Source organism: Oryctolagus cuniculus, chromosome 18 (assembly GCF_051225735.1).
Source record: "Oryctolagus cuniculus isolate XC-2025 breed Fujian yellow rabbit chromosome 18, ASM5122573v1, whole genome shotgun sequence".
NCBI classification, from domain to species: Eukaryota; Metazoa; Chordata; class Mammalia; order Lagomorpha; family Leporidae; genus Oryctolagus; species Oryctolagus cuniculus.
In genome coordinates, this window is record NC_142884.1 from 74,842,324 (window position 1) to 74,866,240 (window position 23,917).

Sequence of the window (23,917 nt, forward strand, 5' to 3'; positions counted from 1 at the left end):
GGATATGAAACAATGTATTTTCCAGAGGCACTAATGGTCCACGGGGAATAAGAAGTGGCCGGAGGGGTTAGGGCAGTCTTGGCTTGTTAGTCAGAGACCTGGTGGTGGGCAGTGGACATGCGTGCATGGCCGTAGCCACTGGGAAAGCCTGATCAAGCAGGAACCGTCCTTTACTTTTACTTAGTTTTCTTTGGATTCCCTCGCCGCTCCCCCAAGTTTTGATCAGTGTGGCTGTAGGTGGAGAGCGTGACTCTGATGATAGATAGGGCAATACTGCTCAGCCCTGCGGGGGCCCGCCTGCCTCCCTGCTGGGCTGTTTGTGTTCCTGGAGTTTCAAACGCCTCCCAGGATGGAGGGGCCAGAGTCGTTCTTACTGTGATCCCACTTCCGTTTTCACTGCTTCCCCAGAGGAAAGAATTGAGGGGATAGCGTGGGAAAAGGCGTTAGAAAGCCAGAGAAAATCGCTAAGAAAATTCCTCCAAGAGGGGAAGAACCCACTGGCTGCGTATTTCCTACCGGGTGAGTTAATGGATTCTGCTCCTTCCAACCTAGCTGTATTGGGTTTGTTTTACATTGTTTGTGATGTAAAAGGATTTGGCTTTGTGTTACAGAAATAATTGCTTACCAGATATTACATGGATATCAAAATACTTTATAAATATTAATTAATCTTCACCTAATTCCCTGGCAAGCACAAATAACCAGTGGCATCTTTATTGAATGTGTAAGCAAGAATCTGATTCTAAAAGACTGGTGTTCTCCACAGAGGGGCTCTCATCATGTGTGTGTCAAAATGCCTCACTGCCTCAGAGGCCACGCCACAGGCTGCCTCCCTAACAGTCAGTAAGAAACCAAGAACCAGGAGCAGCTTGGAAGTCACTGGGATTACTGCTTCCTGAACGTCGTTCTTGGTATTTGCATTTCATGGATATTGCCTATCGTAGTCCCCACAAGAGTTGTGTGAGGAAGGTATTATCACTATTTTCCTTTCTGAAATTCCACAAGAGTGAAGGAGTCCCTGAGAGCTGAGTGGTGGCAGGCCTGGGCTGCATACCCTACTTGCCCGCATGTCAGACGCACAGTAGGGCCAGTGCTGTGGCCCAACCAATGAAGCCACCACTGGAGACAGCCACATCCTATAGTGGAGTCTTTGGGTCTCATCCCAGCTACTCTCCACTTCCAACCCACTGTCCTGTTGATGCACCTGGGAGGCAGCGAGTGATGGTCAGTGTACTTGGGTTCCTGCCATCCATGGGGGAGACCTGGATGGAATTCCTGAATCCTGACTTCAGCCTCTCCTAATCTTGGCTGTTGTGGTATTTGGGTAGTGAACCAACTAATGGAAGATCTCTCTTCTCTCTTTGCCTTTCCTTTTCTCTCCCTTCCCCCTTCCTTTCCAATATGCAAACCTTTAGAAGAACCTCACAGTAAATGCCAGTGTGCTATACCTATGTCATCATCCCTACAGAGAGGACCCTGGTATTCCTTAACAACCCCATTTGTTTATAACCTTTGAGAACACATATTCACGTGTCTGACTGCTGGCTCTGTCTAAGGCATGGTACTAGGCTCCCTCTTATACATCCATGGTTCTGACTCCTGAATAGAGATTATGGATGCCAGCATCTCTGTGCCAGCCTTTGTGGTCCCCAAGGGTAGCGGGCAGGGTTGTTAGCATCAGACCCAGTGTGAACACATGGAGACTGACAGAGCAAGAGCAAAGATGGTCCGCGGTTGCCTTTGCCTCTCACTGGTGATAGTGATGGTGGAAGCCCTGAGATGGGTGCTTTCTCCTTGCCTAATGCTTATAATAAGCAAAATCACACATTTCTCTGTTGTCTTATCCTCCAGTCTTCCTAACTGTTCAGTCCCCTAGGACAGGGACTTTGCTGCTGTTGGTGCTGTGTAACTGGGTGCATCAGTGTTTAAGTATACCAGTCACTGCATGCATGGAGGAAGGCCAGTTAAAAGGGAGTTACATGCCTGATGGCCATGGAAATGATCCCAACCAAGGCATCATCTGGCTCTTTGCTGGAATGCACAGAACTTCTCTTTGGCCTTTGTGGGATGAATGAGTCATCGAAAGAAAAGCATTTGCACAGATAAACTTCCTATACAATGTACCTGGCATCATCATGGGCCTGGCATACAAACGGTGCTTGCAGATCTTCTTTGGGGGAAGAACGGAACCTCAGTTTGTGGTCCCCATCCACTTAGCTCTTCCTTCTTATCCAGCGCTCTGGTTATCGAATGGAAGTCCATGGACCGGCACCTGTATCGTCACCAGAAAGCTTGTCTGAAACCCTGAACCTCGGGCCTCACCCCAAGCCCCTTGACTCAGAATCTGCATTTCGCTGGGCCCCAAGCAGTGAGCACGTGTGGCATGTGCCGTCAGTGACTGCAGCGTCCAGACTGTCAGCATTTTAGGAAGACACACCTGAAATCACGCATTCGTCCCGGGCTCTGTCTGCATCAAGTTTCTCTGCCTTGAGCCAGAGTTCTACCACCGAGGCTTGGTTGGTTACGTAAGAAGCTTCTGCTTGACAATTTTGAGTCTTTGATGTTTAAAAAAAAAAAAAAAACAACAACACTGTCGTGACAGTAGATAGGTCTTGGGGAATAATATCACCGTTACTTAATAACTGCAGTTTGCTCAGGAGTCCAAACTCTTTGAAGGAAGGAGAAGCATCCATCCTAAGGAAACAACTCCCACAACATAAAGGTTTCCAGTGATGAGGAGGTGGCTGAGGTCAGGGGACCAGCTGAGATCGCTGCTGCCAAAGAAGAAACAGCCTCAAATCGGCACAAGTCGGGGCAGCCATAGCCAAAACCTAGGTCATTTCAGTGATGAAGCGGAAGGGGCACCGATCCTCAGATACAAAGTTTCTGCTGATCCACACGCTTCCACGGGGCTGGCGTTGGGAGGACAGCTTCCTAACGATTAATTGAATTTCTCACCTTTTGTCCAAGAGCCTCGACCTGTTGGTTTTAAAATAACAACCAAGGGCAAAACCAGACCAAGACATTGCCAAGTGCCTTTTCCTGAAGCAGGGTCACCCATGCTCATAGGCTGCCTCTCCTGATGGTGAAATTATATTAAGAATGACCTTCTGAACGGATAAAGCTCATTATCACGTGGAACATGGTTGCTATAAAAGATCAACACTTGGAAGCCAAAGCAAAATCACATATATGATAAATTAATTAGAATAGAAGTTACACAGATCGTGGACCTTCAGTGTGACCCATATCTTATAATTACCTCTTCTTTGAAAGCTGAGGAATCTTTTATGTATGAAGATGCTACTGTTGACCCTAAATGCATTAAGAGTCAAGGAGACATTTTTCACACATTGAAAATAATACTTGATTGAATGCTAGCAAGCGGCCTAGTGAAATCTCATTAAACCATTGTTTATCTTAATTCCTTATAAATGGCAGAATTTTGGCTATTAATTATGAAGATGGCACTGATGAGAAAATACGTTTTGCCCTATCTAGAGCTTACATCACAACGCTAATGACTACATTGTCTCTTGTAGTTTTAAAAGAACAAATAGAAACTTGAGACTCAGATGTGTATTTTCAACACCTAGTCTTCTACCGCCTGCCCCTCCTTATTGCTCTGTCAACATGGTTGCAAAAATCCAAGTGAAAATCAGACAATGTAGGGTCCCGAGCTTCCTTATAGGCTATGTAAAGCTGGTTGTTGGTATCCATGGTTACAATTAGATTTATAAATTACGTGCAAAACTCACAGTAAAACGTGAATCTTACACTCTGTTCAACTACCACCAACAAAAGACGGTAACAATTTGGGGAAGATTGCTAGGTTACAATAGATCGTACATCTAAATCCATCAACGCTGTACAAGTGAAACAAAGAGTAGAAGATAAAGTTATTGAGCCTCTGCCAGGAGCCCAGCGCAGAGGTGGTTTATGAATGCGACAGCACCAGGGCAGATTCGCTGATCGTGACTTGGGGGACAGCCCCAGCTATTTGGTGGCAGTTGCTGAGGGCTGTGTTAGGAAGGATTCTGCTGTTAGCCAGCCAGCATCAAAGAAGGGCAGCAGTGGATCAGCCGTGTCTGGTGCAGGTGTGCCCTGGAAAGACAGGCTGCACACTCGAAATCCTAGAATTATGCCTGCCTGACCCTGAGATGAGTCAGTCTGTCCTGAAAGATGGCTGCAGAGGGAGACTGACGTGAGAGGACAGGGGACCGGATCCACCTCCCAGGAGCCTTCTGTGATCTAGGTACCAACCAAAGGTCCAAGATACTCAGGGGTTTCTGATTTCCGATGGCTGTAATGTGAGTAATTACGCAGCGCTTCCTTGCTATGTGCTGCACACACGAATGTGTCTGGTTCTTGATCTTTCCACTCCTTGTCACCCTTTTCATGGATGCACCAAGCAGCAGCCCTGGAGGAAAAAGTGCATTCCTGGTAGTTGTGGAGAGAACAGACGATGGCATGAAGATTCAAAGCCAGGCTTGACTGACACCAAAGTCTCCAGTGATTCCAAGGACACAGTGGCCTTTGGCTGTGTCATTCTGATCCCCTGGGCTGACGCCATCGTCAGATGCTAAGTTTGGAAAATATGCTCCTAATGTATCCCTTCTGGTCCCCCCTGGGTCCCTCAAAGGCTTTGTGCTGCCGTCACAGTAAATGGAGACAAAATGATACCATTCTCCTGGTCCCTGTTTTTCTCCGTGTCCAAGGAATAGCCTACTGCCAACCGAACAATTCCCTGGAATCTGTCTGCAGTCCACTCCAGCTTTGTCACACAGAATTCTCAAGGGACAAGGGACGCGCCTTACAGCAGCTTCTGGGACAGAAAACGGGGGCCATCAGTGGTGAGGGTCCCTTCATAGTCTCTGCAATTGTAATGCGAAAGGATCCTAGGAGTGAGCCCAGAGCGATGAATAATAATGCCTTTGGCATTTTGTATTTAACAAAACACCTTTCAGCAGAAATGTATTACTCACTTTGTGGGTGGGGGATTGTCTGTGAACCCAATCAGGATTAGTCACTGGCCTGTGACTATCTCATTCTTAATAAATAATAATTTTCTCGATTCAGCACTAACCGGCTCGTCTGCTCTCGGAAGATAGGCTCCGACGGCTTTGTATTTCTTATATTATTAATAACCATCGGCATCGGGGAATTAACTCCTGATGCACAGAAAACAATTCTTGCTGTTGTACTCTTGGAGATCTGTTCTTCTCACCTCATGGGCTGCACATATCTTATACATGAGCTTAAAGGTCTGTGACTTGGATGTGAAAAACGGCCTGCATTGGGTAGCTGAGATACAGTCAAACCCTGGCCATTTGCAAGAGGCAGGGGAGAGATTTCGACCCCACCACGAGGCCCCAGTTGGCCATCTGTTCCTTTTGTTTATTCATCCAAAGAACATCTAGTTGGGACCAAGCATGCTGTCAGGCCTGACATAGGCACACAGCCCTAAGAATCAGAAGAGGCGAAAATCACAGGGCGCCTCTCACAAATGAGGCTTGGTGATCACGAACATGAACTTCGGGGCAGGCGTTGTGGTGTGCTGGGTCAAGCCACCCACTCTGAGCACCATTTACAGTCTTGGCTGCTCTTCTTCCAGTCCAGCTCCCTGCTGATGTCCCTGGGAAAGCAGAAGATGGCCCAGGTACCTGGCCTCTGCCACCCACATGGGAGACCTGGATGGAATTCCAGGCTCCCGGCTTGGGTCTGGCCCCGCCACGTCCCTTGTGGCCATTTGGGGAATAAACTGGTAGATAGCAGATCTCTTTCTCTCCCCGTGTCTCTTGCCTCCCTCCCTCCCCCACCATAATCTATCTTTTTTTTTTTTTTTTGACAGGCAGAGTGGACAGTGAGAGAGGGAGACAGAGAGAAAGGTCTTCCTTTGCTGTTGGTTCACCCTCCACAAATCGTAACAAAAACAACCTGAACTCTACAGCCACACAAACCTTGGCTCAAGTTCCGTCTTGCCTTTTAGCAGCTGACCAGCTTTGGCTCTGAGACTGTTGGCTCAGCTGGCTCCACAGAGGCGGGGCCGCTTGGGTGCCTGGATGGTACGCTGGAGGCGCCAAGCAGCACCTTGCTCTAGAGCAGGCATTTGCAGACTGATCTGTGAGTCACAGCCAGGCTACTACCTGCCTGGAGATGGCCCACAAACCAAGAAGGGTGTCTACCTTTTTATGCAGTACCATTTTCAGTGCTGATGTGTCTTCATTGTACCCTGACTTTTGCCCCCTGCCCAGAAGGCCTAAAATGCTGACCACCTTGCCCAGTAAGAAAAGTTTGCAGACGTCTGCTTTGGAGTAAACTGAATGACATAAATAATCTTAAATTTTTTGTTAGCCAACCTAAAAGGAATAGAAGGAAATAGGTGACATTGACTGTAATATATTCTCTTTAGCCTTACATATTTTGATGTGTAGTCAACAGAAAAAAATTATGTACCATCTGTTTTCAAACTGAGTCTTTGAAACCCAGCCTGCATTTTGAACTTAACGGCACCTCCTAATTAGGGCTCGCTGCATTTTAGGTGTTGAATGGGCCCTTGGGAGTGATGGGTGCTGTGTTGGATGATGTAGCTCTATAGAGTGGAGACCTATTTATGCTCCTTCCAGAACTCACAGCAAAAGCTCTGTTATAAATCTGTCTCTTCCTCTCTTTCAAGATCACGAAACGCCTGGCTTTACACTCCAAGGCTGCCCCAACTTTAGGTGCAGGGACTGTATTCAATGCCATCAACAGCGCCCCACCCCCACCCCTACCCCAGTGGATCCCCTTGGTGTGCTGCCTGGGAAAAGTGGCTCGGCTCTCTGGCCTCAGCCTGGTGCTATCATTTATCAATCCACCCTAACTGGCAAGAGGCCGGTAGGTGTGTCCGGCCCCAGGTTCCTCCATGGTGAGGATGTGCTCTGTCCATCAGCAGGGTGACCAGGTGCCCCCTTGTCTGAGCTCCCACACAAGAGGAGGCCGGAACTGCCCTGCTGTGACGATCTATCCGAATGCCTGCTGCCCTCCAGCAGGCCAAGGACATTGGATTCTTGGCTGGAGTCTCATCAGAGCCATCAGTGCATGAGAATAAAATGAGTGTATCTTGCTCACAGCAGGAAGTCTCCCCCTCAGAAGCTCCGGGAGGTCGTGGCTCTGGGCCCTTGAGCCTCCTTGTATGGCAAAGCCTAATTCGCTCGGGCCTGGTGCCTGGAAATTGCCCTTGATTCCCTCACAGCACGCGCCGTGTGTCTTTAGCACAATGTTTAACATGGCTCCTTCCTCTGTGGCTTTTCAAGGCTGTGAGTTGACTATGAACTTTGCATTTGACAAATGCTTCACTCACATGTATTGATTAAATGAGTGGTTGAATGGCAAATCATCTTATGCCATGAAACTGGAACAGGCGTTGGAACCAGTCAGGGGCTACGAGAAATGCAAATTGTTGGGTCCTGCAGCCGGAGTTTCTGGGCCAGAGCCTCCGTGTGTCTAGCCAGGTCACAGGTGACATGAAAGTCGTGTGTCTGGAGACCACACTTTGAAAACCGCAGCTCTGTAATTGAGTAAAACTTCATTTTCTCCTGATTCTGACAGGCCTCTTGCTCTCCTCTGGTTGAACCTACCTTTGTACAGACCTTCCCAGATAAGTTGTCCAGTTCATGGTTTCTCCAACCTATTTTATAAGATTTTTTTAAAAATTATGGTTTTTTTACTCTTCCGCTACCATCAATATACTATGTTGCACAAACATATTTAGAAAGGAAATTTTCCATCATTACCACTAATGAGAAATCAATATTGCTTTCTATAAATAAAAGTGAGCATTAAAATAAGAGACAATTGTAATTATTTGAAGGTGTTCACCTGAGTATGTTGCCCAAAGTAATCTCAGACCAAGGTGGTGAGAAAGGAGGTCAGGCCTCAAGAAATCTTTACTTTCAAAAAAGAGCACAAATGAAGACTGGAATAATGGAAATGATAGCGTCTTGGCATTTTCCGTGGTTGCCTTTGAACGAGCAGACAGCGTGGGCCATCATGAGCTTCTGCATTTGCTTATGCCCCTAACGTGGCTTATTAGCAGCCTACCCAACTCACACTTCTCTGTGACGAGACGGGCTGAATTCAGCTCAGCCAATAAAGTCGCTCTAATTTACATTTTCATAACCCACCCCTCCATTCTCCAAGTGTGACTTTCATTTTCAGGACAGAGTTATTCAGTGGATATGCAGTGCCTTTAAAGGGATATTTATCATCCTTGAAAAATCTTATTGCCAAATCTTAATAGTCTTTCTTATAACATAGGCTCACATCCACTATCAAGATTAAGAGGCAGGAGCTTGAATGAGTTTTGCTGAAGCATTTCATGAGAAAATAGATTAGTCTTTAGATGGGCTACCCGTTGGGTTGCAGGTCAAACAAGCAGGCCAAAATATCCCCGTGCTTCTTGCAGGCTGTGTGGACACCGTGGGGAATGGTAGCATGGGCAGTTAGAGTCCCTAGTAGCCTGTCGGGCTCTGCTGGTTGACCTTGAGGGTCCTGCCGAGACTCTGGTCTGGAAGACAGCAGTGGTGAGGATGGGCAGAGACTGTCTACCTCAGCGACGGGTAGTGGGGATTCCAGGGAAAAGTCTGGGCCCACTGCTTCCCCTGGTTTGTGTACACAGACTGAATAAATGTGCAGTCACCACGGGTGTCGCGGGTGAGTCCCTGGAGTGACTCAGGGATTCAGCCCATAGATAACTTCATGGCTATGGAGTATTTCAGTGACAGGGTGCAGAGCAAAATCAGCTACAGCAAAAAGGTGCTTGAGTGAAGTTGGGGAAACAGGCACACACTTCTAAGGGTCCTCTTGCTGGGGGGTCCCGTCCAGGGGCTGCAGCCATCACAGTGTGTCTCTCCGATAGGCCTCATTCTCCCTTGCAGAAAGTCTGTAGCTGCCGTTTGGCTCTGCAGAGACTGTAGTGTAACATCTCAGGCTAGTGGGGAGGCCCTTCACAGCCTCATGGTTTTCATACTTTTTGAAGATTCCTTCTTCTCCAACTTTTGCTATGGTGGAGATAGGCTATTTTCCCAAAAGCACTTACTTTGAAAGAGCAGGAGGATTAGCAGGCACTTTGAAATACTGAATTAATCCAACTTGGGCTGAAAATATCCAGAGGACTGACTCATGAAATTTCAGGTAATTGAACTTCTGGGATCTAGTAGACATGAGTTTATATGTAAATATATATATATATATGTATATATATATATATGTTCTTTCAAAGTGTTGTAGCTCAAATGTTTTCTTTCTTCTCAGTTCAAAAATCTGACTAGTGTTTGCTTGATGGGGAGAAGAGACTGGCTTATCCATCCTTAAATTTAATGCTGTAATGATGGTAGCAGAGACTTGACTTAATCCATTTGCATCCAGATAAGCCTTACTTTGTTTATATTTTTAGTGGGAAGTAGGCTTAGGAGGTGAGAGAAGATGACACTGGTTGGACACTGCTGGGGAGCTGGGGGTGGGGGTGGGTGTGCTCAGGCTGAGAGAACATCAGTAAACCTCTTCTTTTGCCCTAAAATGCCTCTGCCTTTGGACAGGTGAGCTGAAGAGGAAGGGCCTCATGCCCTGAAAGAGAATACCGAGTGACAGAGCAAGCCGCATGGAGCTTCTGTGTCAGGAAGACAGGAAATAGGGAAGCAGTTTTAAGAAGGGGGTACTGGAGACGTCACACAGTGACGGAGGGTTTGCTGTAACACAAGCGACTTCTCCATGATGTGTTCCATGAACACTAGCAGATGGGGGCTGTACCCCAGGTGCTGGGGGCTGGGGGTGGCAGCAGGAAGGGTGTGTAAATGCCTGGGTGTAAGAGCAATCTATATGAAGATACAAAGAGAAACCCAAATTGATATAAGGCAAACAGCAGTGTGGCTGGGAGGGTAAGAGGCAGATGGAACTCGTATGGACCAGGTTCACCTGGAGACAAAACTGTTAGCAAGAGGACAACCTCGACTTCTGTAGGCGTTGTCCTGCCTGGTCCAACCTCAGTGCTGTCTCCAATCCAGCTACTTTGTGGACATCGCTGATAATTAGTGTTAGCAATGACTCTACAGACCGAAGGACATCTTACAGATATATTGCCCATTTGGGACCTGCAGGCCACCGTCATTTGAAACCCCTTTGTTAGAGACCAGTTTCCCTTAGAACAAAGTCTACGTAGACTAGTCCACTAGGGGGTGCTAGCGCGACCAGCACGTCTGTGTTCCGAACAGTAGCATGGTGCTGCAGACAGACTTTCAAGACCAAATTGATTATGCGGAGGTAGAACTCTGGATAAAGCATCAGAAGCAGTACTTGACACACAGTCACAAATGAAGGACTCACTGCACTTTCTCTTCCTATGACACCGATTTGTGGTGGCCTCTTTTGTTCCATTAGTAGAAGGGTTCCCCAGGCTGTTGTCATCGCCTGTGACAAAACGTCCCAGAAGAAGGAAGGCGGACACTTCGTATCACGGTGCTTTGTACTCGTGGGGCCCCACAAGAGTCCAGGGAAGTTCCTGGTTCTGATGGCCCAGGATTCCGAGCTGGCGTGCTCTATTCCATGCCGGAGCTGCGGCACTCGTGAGAGCTTGGCGTCAACGTGACCTCTCAGCCAGTGACTTAGATGGCAATGCCCCCCGGCCATGATGAGAACACTGACAATATGCACCTCGGCAAATGCCACAAACCAAGGTGCTGCTTCTTTGGACAGCGGTTGCTAAACACTTAACCAGGATCTCCCTTTATACCCGAGTCTACCTTGCATTCCACTTACATGTATTCCTATCTTGCTGCTGTAGAAATGGGAAGCAAAAAAAAAAGTGGCAAATTACTTTCTAGTTTCCTCTCAGAAATTCTTGGCTTTTTAAAGCCAAGTTATCAAAGAAAACATGGAATTTTTAAATCATCAGTTCTCTGTCTTGAGACATATGAGTCTTTTTTATTTATTTGAAAGACAGCGACCTTTTTTTTTTTTTTAGAATTATTTATTTATTTGAAAGAGTTACAGAGAAGGAGAGAGGACTTCCATCCACTGGTTCAGTCCCCAGATGATCACAACAGCCAGAGCTGAGCTGATCCAAAGCCAGGAACCAGTAGCCTCTCCTGGGTCTCCCATGCAGGTGCAGGGGCCCAAGGAGTTGGGCCATCTTCTGCTGCTTTCCCAGGCCATAGCAGAGAGCTGGATTGGAAGAGGAGCGGCCGGGACTTGCACCGGCACCCAGTGCTGCAGGCTGGGGCTTTAACTCACTGTGCCACAGCGCCAGCCCCACCTGAGTCTTTCTGATTCAGAACCAGTAGGCGCACTGAAGTCCAGGTCGTGCCATCCTTTGTAGGCCTTCACACTGTACATGTTTAAAACTCGTGTGAGCGTCTGAACTGGGTGGTCTGGGGCAGTTCCTTCTCTAGCGACGTACCCTTCCAGTGACACTGAGCTCACCGCACCCTCCTTTCTGCTCTTTCTACCAGATTAGTTACTTCATCTGTAAACGTACAATTTTCTTCTATTTTAAAGACATTTACCTGTCAGTCTCTGCAATGCTCTGTATTCCTTGAAGGTAGAAGCTTTATCTTACTAATTTGTATATATCTTGTCATAAAGTAGGCTCTCGATAGCTATTACTTACGTCAGCCAATGAGTGGTTTAAAATGATTGCTTAGCATTTAAGGAGCAGTAGCTGTGATTCCTTGTGAGTGTTGGGGGAAAATTTTTAACTGCATATCAGGCAGCTTTTAAAGAAAATATGCATATATTTAACACTGTGTCCCTGGAGAAGATACGTGGAGTGCGGCTTAACACAATCAATTCTTTGGCTTCAACAGCAATTTTTGCTTGGTTTATTCTTTTCGGGAACTTTTTAGAATAAGTACCTTAGCAGGGGAAAAAAAACTAACGAGATAGACATTTAGTTCAATAGAAGATTTTTTTCCTACTGTGAAAAAGTAAATTGCAAAAAGGACTTTGTGTCAGAAAGATAATTAATAAAAACCTTTCCATGTGATGGCAAATCTGACATCTTGCCTGATGTCTGGCGGAGAAGACAGTGTTGAGAGCTGTGGGGTCAGAATAAAATGTTCCACTTCACAGCAAGGCCAAGAAGGATTTGATAATTGTTTCTAAGCAAGAAAAGGTCACACTCTCGTTGTGAAATTGACACAACATCGGGCCTGGATGCATAGCTGTTCTCCACCCGTGAGGTCTTCGTTTACGTCTTCCTGGTTTCACGTGTAAATTTTGTCAGAAACGTGGGTAACCACGGAATGGCTCACGCTTGGACATCCTGGATGACGCTGTGGCATGCATGAAACTTTCCTCTCTTCTGGGCTCCTTGTGGGCTGTGATAGACGCACAGTGATTCCCTCAGTCTGTGCTTGCCCTGGCTTCCAGGATGTGTGACCCTCCTGTGGATGACTGAGGTGAGTGTAGGTAACCACAGTCGTCCTTACCTGGGCCAGTCGCGAGTCAGACTTGGAGTCAGCAGTGTGGCTGTGGGGGCAGAGAGACGGTGAGAAACTGACAGGGGGAAGTCTCGCTTTGCCGAAGGAAGGGGGAGGTCAGTAGCTGAGGATCTGCGCAGGCAAGCTGGCAAGCCAAAGCGAACAGGTGGTGTTGAAGGAACACAGTGCTGCAGACCTGCCTTGAACGTTAGAGCTTGTTTGAAAAGAAGAGAGACAGAGGTGGACAGAAAGAGCTGTCACTCCTGGTTCACTCCCCAGATACCCAGCGTGGCCAGCACTGCGCCAGGCTGGAGCCGGGGGAGGGGTGTGAAATCCACCTAGGTTTCCCCATGAGTGTTGAACCATGACCTGCTGCCTGCCAGAGCCTGGGTTGACAGGAAGCTGTAATACAGAGCTAAGAAGCTGACCCAGGTACTCCTTGGTGCTGGCATCATGACTGCTGGGTGTGAGCCAGTCAGATTGTGGCGCTTTGTCACAGCGGCAGGATGAAACTCATACGTGGGGCCTGTTTCCCTAAAATGAGAGCTTGGGATGAGGACCAGTGCCGGTGTGTGTTTGGAAGGAGACACAGGAAACTTTGTTCATTTCTCCACCCCCGACACGTAGCCCAGAGCCAGGCACATAGTGGAGGCTTCAGGTTTTGAGCAAGAGAATTTATGAAACGTGGACACCTGAGCCTGTCACATCCGAAGCTCACAGCGCCCCATCTCAGGAACGATCCTGAGATGAAAGAGAAGGCGCCGTGCCTGATGACGCGCCGGAAAGGAGCAGTAGCTGTTACTGCTCCACGCTGACTCTGGCGCCTGTCGGAGGGCCCCACACTCATGGCCCCCTCTCCTCCTCTGTCCCTCCTGCCCTGAGTTTCTCCTCCACCCTCCCTCCCTCTGTTCCTCTTCTGTTTCTCCTTCTCCATCAGTTTGTTTAAATCCACTGAAAGAAAAGGATCTGTCTTCTGAGTGTGCGTGGTGGGGCCAGTGCGGTAGCAGGACGGCGTGTGCCTCCTGTGACTCCTCTAAGACACTGCTCAGCGCAGAGGTTCTAGCGTACAGTCTGGAGAGCACAAGTCCAAGGTGAGTCTGGCTGGGCAGGGGCCGAGGCTCCGGCAGGGCCGGCTGCCTTTCGGGAGTCTCCATGTGTTTGCCTGCTCCAGCTTCCATGGGCTGTGCACCTTCTCGACTCGGCTCCGTGTTCATCTTCAGAGCCAGTGATGCCGGGTCGAGTTCCCTCACACAGCAGCCTACCCTTGCTTCCATCCTCACGCCTCTTTCTCTGACGTTTTCTGCTCCATTCAGAGATCCTCTGTGGTTAGATCGAGTCTACGGGCATAGCAAAGCTAAGATTCAGTGTCAAGATTAACTGATGACCAACCTTAGCTCTCCCTTTGGCATGTGCATAACTTGACACGACCACAGCTTGTGAGGTTCGGATGAGGACCTGTTTGGGGGACCATTATTCTGTCTGCACTGTTGTAGTGTCTCCTTGTGGCCTCCATATCAGCTGTGGGCTGGGGATGGTCTTAGTTTCAGCCTACGGAAGAGAACACAAACCCTCTTCCAGGTCAGATAATTTGTCAAAAGTTGGAGAAATGTCCACAGAGTCATACTTGGGGCTCAGGTTAGCTTGGATTTGTTGTGTTACACTTTTCTAGATACATACAGCTTCCCTTAAAAGCATTTGAAGGGAGGCTGTTGGGTAGCATTCAATTGGAAATAAGCTCTGGGGTGCTGGTTTCAAATTGAGTTTGAAGGCAACTGTTCTCACCAGACCCAAGTGTCCTCCGCCTTTATCTCCCCAAGAATCACGAAATCATCTCTAGGTGTCTGTTACCTTAATGGGAAAGAAAGTGGCAGGTGTTTTGTGTCCTGGGGCTACGAAACACCAGGAACATTTTAAGGAATCCAGACTCAGTGGGAATGCAGACAACACGGGGTAGCACTCACAGGGAGGATGTCGTGTGTGTGTGTGTGTGTGTGTGTGTGCATACATGTGTGTCTTGGAATTGTGGCTTTTCTCCAAGCTTTGCCTGCAGTCGATGCGCCTTTATGAATCTTAGAGCTGTCTGTTTTTGGTCCCTGGCAGGATAAAGAATCAATCAAAATATATTGCTGTAACAGTTTTATATCCTGCGAGTGAGAGATAGTAGCTTTCTTCCCCCCACCAATCTAAGACCATTCAGACGGATTCCTGTAGACTGACTTTGACAAGAATAAACCCGAAGTGTTTTGTTGCCTGGATAAAGCAACTGTCCATCTCCACTAACTGCAGAAAGCGGGGTGAGGCTGTGAAAGGAAGGCAACAAGAGCCGGGGGACCCCAGCAAGTTCGTTTGGAAAAATGCCCTTTTGGAGCTGGCTTGAGAGAGGATGAGATTGAGGTTGTCCGGAGCCTGCTGAGATCATTATTGGTGGCAGGAAGTCTCCCACTTTTCATTTGAAGTTGCTTTGAAGACAACGTGTGATGCTTTGCTTGGGTCCCGGAATTTCTCACTGGCCACTGGGAGGCACCCATGATGTCACTGGAGTGGACGACTTGGGCAGTTTTCTCTGTGCTTAGCGTACTGAGAGTACGCCAGGCTCACTGCTGTGACAGACACCTATGTCTCAGTGACGCCCCGGGTATTGTGTGGGCAGTCCTTGTTGGGTGGCACTCCTGGGCTCCGTTCTTTCCACAGTGACCGATTTCTGGATTCTTTGTATTGGATGACATCTGGGCAGTCCTTGCTCCGTAGACAAGGTATCTCATGTGTCCTTTCAAGAGCCAGACCTAGAAGTGGGGAGAATCCTTCCACCCCCATTCTGTTGGAGAGGGTTTGGCCCCTGAAATTACTGCAGTGGAGCCCACAGCCCGAGGCAGGGTCCATGGGGGAATTCTCCACCCTCGTAGCTTATTTCTGGCATCTAAAGCTGAGACTACTGACTTGGATGGCAGAACTGTGTAAGTGAGAAGGGGCTGTTTCTATAGGACAGCTTGGAGAGGCACTTCTGTGTAACAGGATAATCTAACTCAGTGACAGACAGCTCTGCCGAAACTAACCACCTCTGCTGCCACATCCCCCTCTCGTGCTGCCAGCTGGCAACCTGCGTCCAGGAGAGAGAGAGTTCTTTGGAAGCAAGCTCCGAAGTTGGCTATGTTCTTGACTCAGTACCTGTCAGGATAAACATAAAGCCTTTCTTTTTGAGAGAGAATGTTCTCAAAAGAGAACCAGGTGCAAAGAGAGTGACGAAAGATTTGCTGTCCAGGTCTAAGTTGAGGGCGTTGGCTCTTCTGTGGGGTTTGGGGCTCTGAGCTCCCCTGCAAAGCTTCCTACAGAAGCCTAGCACTTCTGAGTCACCCGGGGTGCCGGGGTGCTTGTCCTGTGGCTGCTGGTGAGATGCAAATGCCCCCTGATCCTTTCTGCCAGGATTCTGGCCCCTGCTGCTTCTCTGTAGGTCACCTGAGCACAGTCTGTCCACAAAATAGCTCGGTCATAGAAGCACCAGATTCATACTTCTGTACTGTTTATCAGCACCTGTATTGGAGAATGTGATGGTTTAGAATTTTTCTTTTCTTTTCTTTTTTTCTTTTCAGAGGAGATGAGCAGTTAAAACAGAAAAGGCTTTTATTGTACGAGGGGCAGAATAGGTGGTAAAGACAGTGTGGGTTCAGCCTGCCTGGGCAGAGGCCGGGGGGTTGAGGTCAGGCTTCATTCTGTTTGGGCAGTGGGCAGACTCCCTCCTTTAGAAAAATGATTTGAAAAGTAGAGTTAGAGTGAGAGCAAGCACTACTGTCTGCTTGTTCATTCCCCCAGAGGCAGCAACAGCCAGGACAGGGCCAGGCTGAAGCCAGGAGCCAGGAGCTTCTCCTGGGTCTCCCACACGGGTACAGGGCCCAAACACGTGGGCCATCTTCGGCTGCTTTCCCAGGCCGTCAGCAGGGAGCTGGGTTGGAAGTGGAGCATCCGTTACGGTTTAGCGTAACTTGTTAGACCACAACACTGGCCTTTGGAGTCCCTTCGTAAGCTGCTTGTTGGGGAAGGGTGGTTAGCTGGATGTGCAGATGCTGTCACCTGGACCCTGATAGGTTGAGTGGGGGATGTGCGGAAAAGCTCCGTGGTGAAGTTTATGGTGCGTTGTCTTAGCAGTTTGGTATGTCTCGGGTGTGGGGCTTTGCTGGGCATTGGACGTTCCACTGGAATTTAGATTGCGCACAGTTTCATCGGGGGTGGGGTTAACCGTGCCTCAGTGGCCTAACAGGTCCTAATGGAGAATATAGTGAGTCATGTATTGATTTACGCATGATACCTAGAAATAACAATAAAGGCCCACATTGGGGCATACTGGGTAAAGCTACCGCCAACATCACATATGGGCACCGGTCTGAGACCCGGCTGCTCTATTTTTTATCCAATTCTCTGTCAATATGCTTGGGAAAGCAATAGAGAATGGCCCAAGTGCTTGGGCCCCTGCATCTACATTGCAGACCTTGAAGATCCTGGCTTTGGCCTGGCCCAGCCCTGGCCATTGCAGCCATTTAGGAAATGAACTAGCAGGTGGACTATCTGTCTTTCCCTCTCTCTAACTCTTATTTCAAATAAATAAATAAATAAATAAAGCTTTTTTAAAAGAGAAATAATAAACATTTACTCAGCAATTACTATGTGCCATGTGCTATTGAAGGCTCTTTACAATCAACTAAATGCTCATAATGACCCGTAAGATACCATTCTTGCCTCCATTTTCCCTCTGAGAAAACTGAGCCACGGGTCCTTACTTGCCCAGGGTTGTTCTCATGACCGAATTGGTCTTTGTACTGAACTGATACAGCTCAGACTTTGAAGTATTAAATGTGAATCTGCTTTCGAAGCAGCCTTATTATTATTTTCTTATTATAGCTTTGGTGAGCTTAACATTTGCTAATTTTCATGCTTTCAAAAAGGTGTTGGTTACCTCTTGATTGGTGAGCTTATGCATCGGTGAACAAAAGAACCATATAGGGGCCAGCGCCATGGCTCACTTGGTTAAGTGTCTGCCTGCAGCACCAGCATCCCATATAGGCGCCGGGTTCTAGTCCCGGTTGCTCCTCTTCCAGTCCAGCTCTCTGTTGTGGCCCGGGAGGGCAGTGGAGGATGGCTCAAGTGCTTGGGCCCTGCACCCCCATGGGAGACCAGGAGGAAGCACCTGGCTCTTGGCTTCGGATCAGCGCAGCACTGGCTGTGGGGGCCATTTGGTGAATGAACCAACAGAAGTAAGACCTTTCTCACTGTCTCTCTCTCTCTCTGTCTCTCTCTGTCTATATCTGTCATAAATACATACATAAATAAATAAACGAATGAACGAACAAACCACATGGAAGGCCATTGTAATAGTGGTAGTAAAGACAGTGCTCATAGCATGAATTCTGGGAAGTTAGAGAAGCTTTGGGGAAAAGTTTGTCCAGGTAGCGTTTTTACAGCTGATAATGTTGGAGAAGACCTTGCCTGGTTCTGGAGTGACATCCAAGCAGTGATTATTTTTTAAAAAAGATTTATTTATTTATTTGAAAGGCAGAGTTACAGAGAGGTGGGAGCGGGGGGGGCTCTTCCATCTGCTGGTTTATTCCCCAAATTTCTGCAACGGCCAGAGTTGGGCCAATCCGAAATGAGGAGCCAGGAGCTTCTTCCGAGTCTCCCATCCAGATTCAGGGACCCAAGGACTTGGGCCATCTTCCACTGCTTTCCCAGGCCATAGTAGAGAGCTGGATCAGAAGTGGAGCAGCTGGGACTCGAACCAGTGCCCATATGGGATGCTGAAACTGCAGTTGGCGGCTTCACCGCTATGCCATGGAGCCAGCCCCCTTCAGGCAGTAGTTCTTACAACAATGAAAGGTGATGTCTCACACAGTGTCCCCAAACCTGGTGTGAGTGAAATGGAAGAGTGTGTATCCATGACAAGTTCAGACACTGACACTCTTTAGCATTCTGCTGAGAAATCAGGAGGTAGCGGCAGTAACCAGAGCACTCTGTCATTACTGTCCGGAAGATGCTCAGCTTTTAAGAAGCCCTACGCTGGTCTGGGTTATTGCAGTTTCAGAGATGAGTTGCCTGAGACCCAGAGAGGCACATGAGAACCGATGCACAACAAGGAGTGTGTTGGCTGATGGGTGAGTGTGTGGTCTCCCCGTCCCCAGCTGATTCTTGCTTAACTTTGCTGTGGAAGCAGAAGACCCCTTCACTGTATCTGTTTTCCTTGATACTCCTGGAGGAGCTTCGATTCCTGCTCCCAAGGAGACCTGCACTGAATCTTAATTTCAATTAATCATTAACGATGTTACAATTTGTTAGCATCCCTTCCCCTTCCTGCACCGTGTACTGTCCTGGTCAACATTTATTGACTAATCCCGGGCAATGCTTTGATTTCTTTGTATGATTCATCTCAAGCTTTGAGCCAAGTAAAACGAGTTTGGAGTTGATGTTTTTAACTGCTATGCTATATTGCTTCTCTATAAACTCCTTAAAGTCCTAGCTGAATCCAGGAATTAAATTTGTACTTCTTGAGTGAGTGAGTGAATGAACGATCTGACTGGTTCTCACCTCATTAAGTCAGGCTCTGCACATCAGGGTGCCACATACTTGTATGTTACAAATCACTTGGATTTTGACTGGTTAAGTAGACCCAAGAATTTGCAAAGATGAAACTCTGCCTGTGGGAGTTCTCCTACCACTCCTGCCGTCCTGGGAGTTAGCAGGTGGACCATGTTCTTTTTTCCCTACCCAGTTTTAGAAGAATCCTACCTAGACCCAGCCAGGGAATCAGGAGACAGGGGAAGCTGCAGACAGCCAGCAAGGAGAACTTAACTTGCCCATGCTTTCCCTCCATCCTTGATCCCTGCCCTAAGCATCCCTTCATCTCCCTTAGCACCTGTGGTGGTTAACTGGTCTGGGATCTGAGGGCAGACTTAGCCAGTTAGAAGGCGAACATACAATTGTAGACACAGGGTGTCTGGAGGCGACCTTCGACCATTTTGCTGTTTAACTAAATTAGTATTGGCCGCTTATAGATTTTTCTATTACGAAATTGCCAGGAAATTATTCTGACTTCGGAATCCCCATTCTGGGTATGTGCCACTTGGGATGTCAGCATTGTTATTGCTTCAGAAGCAATCAGAGCCTGCTCTCAGAACAAGGGAACGCCTACGAGCAGAGCTATGCGGATTGGAGCCACAGCATCCTTCCGCTTTGATGGAGAAAGATGGTGTCGATCAAGGTGATGGCCCTTGCCTCTCCACTCCTCTGATGTTGCTCAGGCCAGCCACGCGGTGAACCTCCTGAGATTGATTCTGCCTCCTCTTCCTTGGGGTTCAGTGCGTTTTGGAGGGCTGGTATTTAGAGAGAAGCCCTGGGTCGCCATCTTCCAACCTTTTGTACACTCCTGTGAGTTTGCTGGTGGGGATGATAATGAGTTTTCTTCTACTGCCTGCATGTGGTGGTTAAGAGTTTAAGGTCTGGTATCAAAAGTTGGTTTCTTAAGAAACAGATACAAGCCGTTCGTTTGGAAGGGTGGTCTAAGGAAAATACCAACACGGGATGGGAAAATGAGTCACAACAGAGAAAGTAGCTAACGAAAGTTGACGCACAAGCCTGCTGTGTTCCAAAGCCTATGACCTGGTTTGTTTGACTGCTGGATAAAGTATCCCAGTGGTTTGCTAGGACAAAAACTAAAGCAGCAGATTTTAAATTTTCCAGTAGAAAACTTTACCATGATGCAAAGAAATTTGTGAAGTTAATGTTAATAACATGTGCATTCAGCCCTACATGTAAAATGTTATTTCAACACAAAATTAATATATATAATTATTAAATGTTTTGCATTATTCATATATCAAAATTCAATTTGGAGGTTTGACCTGCAGTTTCTCATTTTTGGACTAGCTGTGTTTCAAGTGCTCGGTAGCCGTTGGTGGCTTATGATCACCCCGTTGGAACGTGGTGAGGATCTAGTGGACTTCGGCTGCCTCTTAGAAACGACTTCCAATGGAAGAACCACATTTTCTTTATTCTTCACAGATGACAACACTCCTTTGCATGTATGAAAGTGAAGTTAGTTATAACAACTCAGGCATCATAGGAAATTGACAGTTTCTGTAATGAAATTTCACACGTAGAAACCATGGTGAGATTCTTAGCAGGTGTAAAAATCTGACAAAGTTATTTCTTTAACTGTAACTTAATGGAAACTGCTGCAGCTGTTCCCGTTTGTGCATTTTCCAAATCTCATTGCCAAAATGAATTGTTGGCAGCCACAAGAGAAGTATCAACTTACCTCTCCATTTGGGAAATGAAATTAAAACCTCCGCTCATTTCTCAAAGTCGCAAATTTGGTAAAAAGTTAGTAGGGCAAACACACAAGCTGCTATTAAAATATTGATGGCTTCTCTCTTCATTGTTTCTTTCTGTTTGTTTTTCCTTTTCAGGTGCTGCTGCTAACATCTGCTGAAGATTTGGACTGTGCTCCTGGATTTCAACAGAAGCTGTTCCATATCAACCAGCCAATCGAATTCATCAAGGACCAGTCCGTTCTCAACTGTAAGCAAAGTCATGTGAAGATGCCTGTGGCCTCTTCTCACACTGGAGTTTACCAGGGCCTTAGAAATGCGTCTCTGGGTGTGATATTTACCGAACTGTTGTCTTCTACTCGTTCTTCTTATGTCACTGTTTGACGCAGGGTGGAAGTCTTAGGTTAATGATTTGCCAGCTTAGAGGCTAATCCAGTGGAGTGTGTGTTGCTTTTTTAGTATCATTGTCAGGGAGCGTTTCCTCACTGCTTGGAGAAGAGAAGGCCATCAACCTCTGACGTGAATTCTTCACTGTAAAAGAAATGAAATCCATTTCCCCTGGGCACACCCCAAAGAGCAAAACCATCACTTTGCCATGGACGCTGTCCTTGCTGTAGTTTCTCATACGTAATATTGCATCAAATAACGATAGCAGTGCAATGTTGGCTTCTGGGAGTTTGGAGATGTAGGAATGAAAAACTCTTCTTTGGGCTAGATCAGTGGTCTTCAGAAAGTCAAAAACTACATTGGCTGTTCTGTGTGTTAAACTCAGGCTCCTTGAAGTTCTGGTTGATCACCTTAAAATGTGCATTCCTTGGATCTGTGGTTGGGATCACTTCCTGTTTTTAATGTCAGTGTAGTATTACCTTTAGTAGGACCCAGGACACACGGTTCAGTGCACTACATTCCTAGTTCAGCTCATTGGAATTTCAAATTGGTGGTAGACAAGTAACCACTTAACTGTAGAACCTTGAGCATTGTTCTTTAAAATTTTCGAGCAAAGGATAGGAGGCAACGGTACAATTTGGTCAGTTTCTCGTTTCCCTTTAAGGAGGGTGATTTCACGTTTGCCCTTACAGTCTCCAATCTGCCTTGCCTGCTAGTCACGTTCCTTCATTCCTGTTCTGTATGGAGCCAGCTTATAGAAAAGGACCAAGTGCGGGCCTGATTGGATCATTCTAGATGGAGACACACTGTTAGAAGTGGAAAGGAACACACTAATGAAGATGCGATGCTGAACATCAAGGGAACTATCCAAGGTGAAGCCCACGCACATCTTGATGCAATTATGTCAATGAAATCATCTCAATAATTAGAGTCTGCAATGACAAGTGCAGGACTGGCACAACGAGTGAATTCCAATGTGTGCTTCCTGGTAATTTGATCTCTGAGTCTGACTCCTGGGTCAGGCCATCAGGAACTCTCATTTGTCTTTTGATTTTTGTATTTATCAGAATTGATATATTTCAAAAAGGACTTGATTTGCAAGAGCCATTTTTCTAGCTCTATCTCTTGCTCTGTTCCTCATGCCCCCCCCCCCTTATCATTTTTTTTTTCTCCAAATGATTATCCCAAATGGCATCTATGTTAACATGCTTGGAAATGTGAAGCCACCCAGAGTATGGAAATTAATAGAGTTGGTATGCAAAGCAGGCCCATAAATGTGATTGCTTCTGTAATCTTCACGACACCAAACAGCTTTTAATTCACCGCCGAGAAGCTAGAGACAATCATACTTCGGGGGGATCTTTTTAATTTAAACTGGGCTATACTCTATGCTCCAGTATCACAGTTCTGTGTGTGTCTGTATATGTGTGTTGTGTTTTTAATCCCCCAAGTAATTAAGTGGGTTATGGTTGTTTGGTTCTGTGTAAGCTAGTAAATGCTAAATGAGACTGGGGTGATTGTCAGTGATAGCACATTCAGGAAAAGTCAGTGATAGGGGGACTGAGGACCTTGGAAGTTTGCTTTTCGTGTGTGAGTTGTTGGGTCAGCACATTCTGATTAGCTCCTCTCTCTGAAGTGCCTGTTCATATAGATTATTATGTTAAAAAAATACAAGGAGCAGAACTGGTTGGGTACTTTCATGTTTATCTCAAGCCATGAATGTAGGTTGCACAAGTATAGGCCCTGTGAATAAGAGCAGTTGTGGTTCAATGAAGAAGACGGGAGAATGCCTGGTGAATATTGTGTGGGAAGATCTAGATCTCTGAGCTGACGTTTTGCTGTCTTGCACTTGAAGAAGGAAATAACAAGTCCACAATGTTGAGAGGACTTTTGCACCTAACTAACCAGTACTCTAAGCCTCTCCCCTCCTTCTTCCTTCTCTCTGATTCTCAGCTCCACTCCTGTATTTCCTCATGATTCAACGTGAAACTGTTCCATCTCTGAAAAAACGTGATCAGTGTGACCGACCAGGAGCCCAACTAGTGAGGTGTGCTGGTAGCGTGCAGGCCCTAGGGACGACACAAGGTTGGCACTGGGATGAAAAACGGAAAGTCTCAAACAGAGCCAGAAAGCTTAAAAAGGCTTAGATAGTTGGGTTTGAATCCTGAAGATCCAGGAAATGGGTGAGGTGGGAAGGACTTGGTGACGGACACATGTCAGTTGACATCGTAGGTGACAGCAGAGGCTAAGAGAAGCCAGCTCACGTTATGTCGGGTCCCACTGATCATTTGTCCTTGACCTTTTTCACTTTGCCCTTGGAATATTTAAAAGCTGCATTTGCCAAGTGTTGTAAATCCTGGTGTTGTAGGAGGTGTAAGCCCAGACAACCCACTGGTGTCCTAGTACCGCACTGTCGTCTGAAAGGGCTGTCCCATTGCAAAGCAGACATTGTATATCTGCGCATACCCCACGCTTCAGCCAGTTCTGCGGCGAGCTTTCAGCCAGTTATAAGGGAATGTTGATTCTGTCCACGGCTTCCTGCTCCCTTTGTTCTGACGGTAATACTGCCTTTTATCCTTTTTCATCTTGCTTCTCAAGTCTCGATGACTTATCTTTTTCTGCTTTAACTGTTCCTAATGGTCACCTCCACTTCTTTTATTTCCCTAATATTTTATTCACTGTTCACTCCGACACATCTTTCCCTCAGTTGTTCTGAAGGCTTTTATTTTCTTCACATCCAAATAACTCTTTATTCTGCTCTCCTTT

General features: G+C 47.0%; 1 protein-coding gene across 2 annotated transcripts in view; it reads left to right on the forward strand.

The window, feature by feature from the left end:
• Window positions 1-23,917, forward strand: part of CDH13 (cadherin 13) — a 1,120,403-nt gene that overhangs the window by 313,391 nt on the left and 783,095 nt on the right. For both annotated transcript variants that reach the window (XM_051847323.3, XM_051847322.3), the window contains exon 2: window positions 20,903-21,014. In XM_051847323.3, the coding sequence (XP_051703283.1) occupies window positions 20,903-21,014 (112 nt within the window). The remainder of the gene's footprint in view (window positions 1-20,902; window positions 21,015-23,917) is intronic.